At 40.5% G+C, this 4,221-nt stretch overlaps 1 protein-coding gene across 1 annotated transcript; it reads right to left on the reverse strand.

Annotated features, from left to right (window-relative positions):
• Positions 1-3,224: 3,224 nt before the first annotated feature.
• Positions 3,225-3,674, reverse strand: LOC126705791 (uncharacterized). The gene has a single exon (XM_050404996.1). The coding sequence runs from the start codon at positions 3,672-3,674 to the stop codon at positions 3,225-3,227; it is 450 nt and encodes a 149-aa protein (XP_050260953.1).
• Between the last annotated feature and the right edge of the window lie 547 nt (positions 3,675-4,221).

The raw sequence follows: 4,221 nt of genomic DNA on the forward strand, positions 1-4,221 counted from the left end.
TTAGCTTGATTAATGAATTCCTAAATAAATGGGAGTTAATTATATAATATATAAATATATATATATATATATATATGTATGTATATATATTGTGAGTACTTTGAATTTTTTTAAAAAAAATTAATTATGGTTACTTGACTCCAACACAATATGTAAATACAAAATTATGATATGTTATTTTTTTTGGCAGCAATTATGGTATGTTATTAAAATAATTAAATATAAATCTTAAATTTTATTTTAAGTTTCTTCAATTTTTGTTGTAATAGAATTTTAGTTACCGTACAATTTTAAATCTCTTTAACTTAGATAATAGAGTTTTGTTTAAATCAAAATATCAAAAAACATTAAAAGGATAAATATAATTTTAGTTGAAGTCAAAATTTTAATTTCTTTAACTTAAATAATAGAGTTTTAGCTACATTAAACTATCCTAATAGGATATATAAAACAAATTTAACAATTAATGAGGACGAAATCACTTATCATAGAAAGAAATAGTCCCTTTGGGCAACTGAAGTTTTTAAGACCCAACTCTATTGTATTGGATAGTATACAACTATACTACATGATATAATCAAACTAATTAAAATAAAATTATGATATGTAATCAAAATAAATAATAACCATCGTGCATTCTTGGTGTGATGGTCACTCTACAAGTATAAGTACTTATAGAGTGTGGGGGGCAATGGTCGGGGTTCAACTCTCCAGGAGAGAGTTTCACACTGATATACACTTAGATTAGGTTAGAGAAAAATTTCTATCTTGTATATAAAAAAAAATAATAGATTTATTTTAAATTTTTTATACTTTATTTTATGTAATTCCTCCAGCAGTAATTCTGTTGCCTTAGGGTGATGCACAGCAAGTAAGGCCTGGAAAATGAGCGTTTGTATGACTTTTGGTCCTCGGACAACCAGAATCGAGGAGCCTTCCTATGCACCTTTATTGCTTCTGATTTTTCCTCAGGCAGGATGTTGTCCTTTAAGAATGATATTATGGGGTCCATCCAGCTAGACCCTACCCTGACATGGTGAACATGGACCATTTCTTTCTCCACCCCTGTAGGTTTGTACAAATCTTCCACAAGGATGACCCGAGGAAGACCTTGTGCCGAGGAGGTAGCAAGCGTGGCCAGGGAGTCAGCATGGGTGTTTCCACTTCTAGGGATGTGCAACAAGTTAAAGATTCGAATCCTGACCGTAGGTGTTCCACCTGACTTAAGTACCTCTGCATTCTTTCGTCCCTCGCCTCAAATTCTCCTTTTACTGGGCCAACGATTAATTTTAAGTCTGCGAACATCTCTATTGCCTTCCCGCCAATTTTCTGAACCATAGTCATTCCCATTAGAAGGGCCTCATATTTGGCCTCGTTATTTGTGGTCGAGAATCCCGGTCTTAGCAATTTCTCAATAGTGATTTTCTCGGGGGATATTAGTACTATCCCCACCCCAGACCCCTTTTGGTTTGCTGCGCCATCAACGTACACTTTCCAAGATAGGGGGTCCTGTTGGGAGATCATGCCAATCGATTTTCCATCCATGTGTTGTGCTTCTGTCACTTCTTCTAATGGGGGTTCGGCGAACTCGGCCACCAGGTCCGCGAGGACCTGGCCCTTGACAGAGGTACGAGGCATGTACTTGATATCAAAAGCCCTTAGGATCATGCCCCATTTAGCAATTCTCCCCGTGTAACTAGCACTTCGACGTATAGCTTTGAGCGGGAGCTGAGTCAGGACGACAACTGTATGTGCTTGGAAGTAATGGGAAAGCTTTCGTGTGCCGAGTACCACCACCAAGACGACCTTTTCTAGTGGTAGATACCGAACCTCGGTCTCATGTAGTGATTTGCTTACATAGTAAACTGGCCGTTGTACGCCATTGTCAACTCGTAACAATACCAAACTTATAGCGTGAGGGGCCACAGAGATGTATGCGAACAGGACCTCATCCACCTCAAGACTGGACATGATAGGTGGCCGCGATAGATATTCTTTAAGTTGTTGGAAAGCCAACACACACTCTTTGGTCCATTCAAATCCTTTCCACCTTTTCATCAAGAGGAAGAAAGGTCTGCACTTATCCGCCGACCAATAAATAAATCGGTTCAGGGCGACAGCCATTCCGGTAAGCTTCTGGACCTCTTTGGGATTCCAGAGTGTTTGTAAACTGTTAATGGCTTTGATTTGATTGGGGTTGACCTCAATACCCCTATGAGTCACCATGTATCCCAGGAACTTGCCTAATTCGACACCGAACGAGCACTTGGAAGCGTTTAGGCACAACCTATGTTTCCTTAGGATTTCAAAGATGCTTCCGAGGTCTGTAACGTGCTCGGACACCACCTTACTCTTCACCACCATGTTGTCTATGTAGACCTCAATACTTTTGCCCAACTGGGGATCAAACATTATTGTCATCATCCTTTGATAGGTTGACCCTGCGTTCTTTAAACCAAATGGCATCACCTTATAGTGGTAGTTTCCAATGGAAGTGACAAATGTTGTTTTTTCTTGATCGTCCAAGGCAAGCGGTATCTGATGATACCCTTGAAAGGTGTCTAAGAAACTCATTCGAGGATGGCTTACCGTTACATCCACCAATTGGTCTATTCGAGGCATAGGGAAGGGATCTTTTGGACAGGCTTTATTAAAATCCGTGAAGTCCACACATACTTGCCATTTCCCGCTCTTCTTCTTCACTACTACAGTATTGGCCAACCATTCGGGGTAAAAGACCTCCTTGATTGCCCCTGCCTTTTTGAGCTTCACCACCTCTTCCTTGATAGCGTTTGCATGTTCTTTGGAGGGGCGCCGAGGTAGTTGCTTCTTTGGAATGATGGATGGGTTAACGTTCAAATGATGGCAGATAAAATTTGGGTCCACCCCCAGAGCCTCATAAGCGTCCCATGCAAACACATCAATGTTTCTTTTGAGGAATACTAACAGCTCCTCCTTCTCTTGAGGGGGTAGTTGAGCCTGACCTGAAAGAACATCTCCGGATCACCGCCGATTACAAATTTTTCCAAATCCTCGCATTTGGGCTTTTCGGCTGGTCCATGGGATTGCGACTCTAGAGTTTTTGATTGCTATAAGTCCCTTTCGGCAGAGGCCAAGGAGCTAGTTTCGTGTTGTCGTGAGATGGCAGCCACAAGGCATTGCTGAGCCACAGGTTGATTTCCCACAATTTCTTTGACGCGGCCCCTCAAGGGGTGTTTTACTTTCTAGTGCAGGGAGGATGAAATGGCTTCCAAAGCATGGAGCCAGGGTCTGGCCATAATAACTGTGTAGGGGGAATAGGCATCCACCACGATGAAGTTTACCTCCACCATTTCCGAACAAGTCTGTATGGGTAGTCTGGTCAGACCCTTTGGAATAACAGTCTTCCCCTCGAAACTAATCAGAGGGGAATTGTAGGTTGTCAGGTCCTCGGGTTTTAACCTCAACCCCTTGTACAGGTCGGGGTACATGTCCTCGACAATGCTACCCTGGTCCATTAACACTCTCTTCACGTCATACCCTCCTATCATGAGTGTGACTACTAGAGCATCATTATGGGGTTGAATGGTTTTGATCTTGTCCTCGTCCGAGAAGCCCAGAACTGGTCGGATTTCCACTTTGGCTCTTTTAGGCTTCGGATTATTGCTTTCAGCGGGAAGCCGAGCTACGGACATTACTCTGGAGGGACAAGAGCCGGTCCGACTGGAAGCAGCTGCTGTGACTTAAATAATGCTCCCAAGTGTAGGATTGTCGCGAAGTAATAACTCGGTAAGTCCGAGATCGAATCCACAGGGAAAAGGGAATTGATTAGCAAACCACAAGAGAATAAAACTAAAATAATAAAGTTTAATTGAAGAGATTTTTAATAGTTTAGTGAAAGTAATTTAAATTGAGTGAAAATAACAATATATTAAGGTGCTAAGGTTTAGGGATCCACACACAACACATCTACTGGTAGTCTTAACAATATTTATTTTATAACTCAACTAAAATTCAAACGAAAGATGATTTTAGTCGGATGATTTAACAATAAAAACTCAAGAATTAATTGTCTAAGGTAGTTTCATGCAATTGATTGATTTTTGGCAAGACAAAACTAGTGAATTAGTTCGCAGGGAATACTAAGCATTTAACGTGCCCGAAGTCTACGATAAATCAAAGGATTATACAGAATTAAACAATTTTATAGATGAGTAAAACAATCAAAAACATAAAAACATT

The sequence above is a fragment of the Quercus robur genome, chromosome 2, assembly GCF_932294415.1.
Source record: "Quercus robur chromosome 2, dhQueRobu3.1, whole genome shotgun sequence".
In the NCBI taxonomy this organism is placed as follows: Eukaryota; Viridiplantae; Streptophyta; class Magnoliopsida; order Fagales; family Fagaceae; genus Quercus; species Quercus robur.

What these genes read in the sequence shown, in the direction of transcription:
- LOC126705791 (XM_050404996.1), bottom strand. Translation starts at nt 3,674, where the DNA reads ATGTCCGTAGCTCGGCTTCCCGCTGAAAGCAATAATCCGAAGCCTAAA.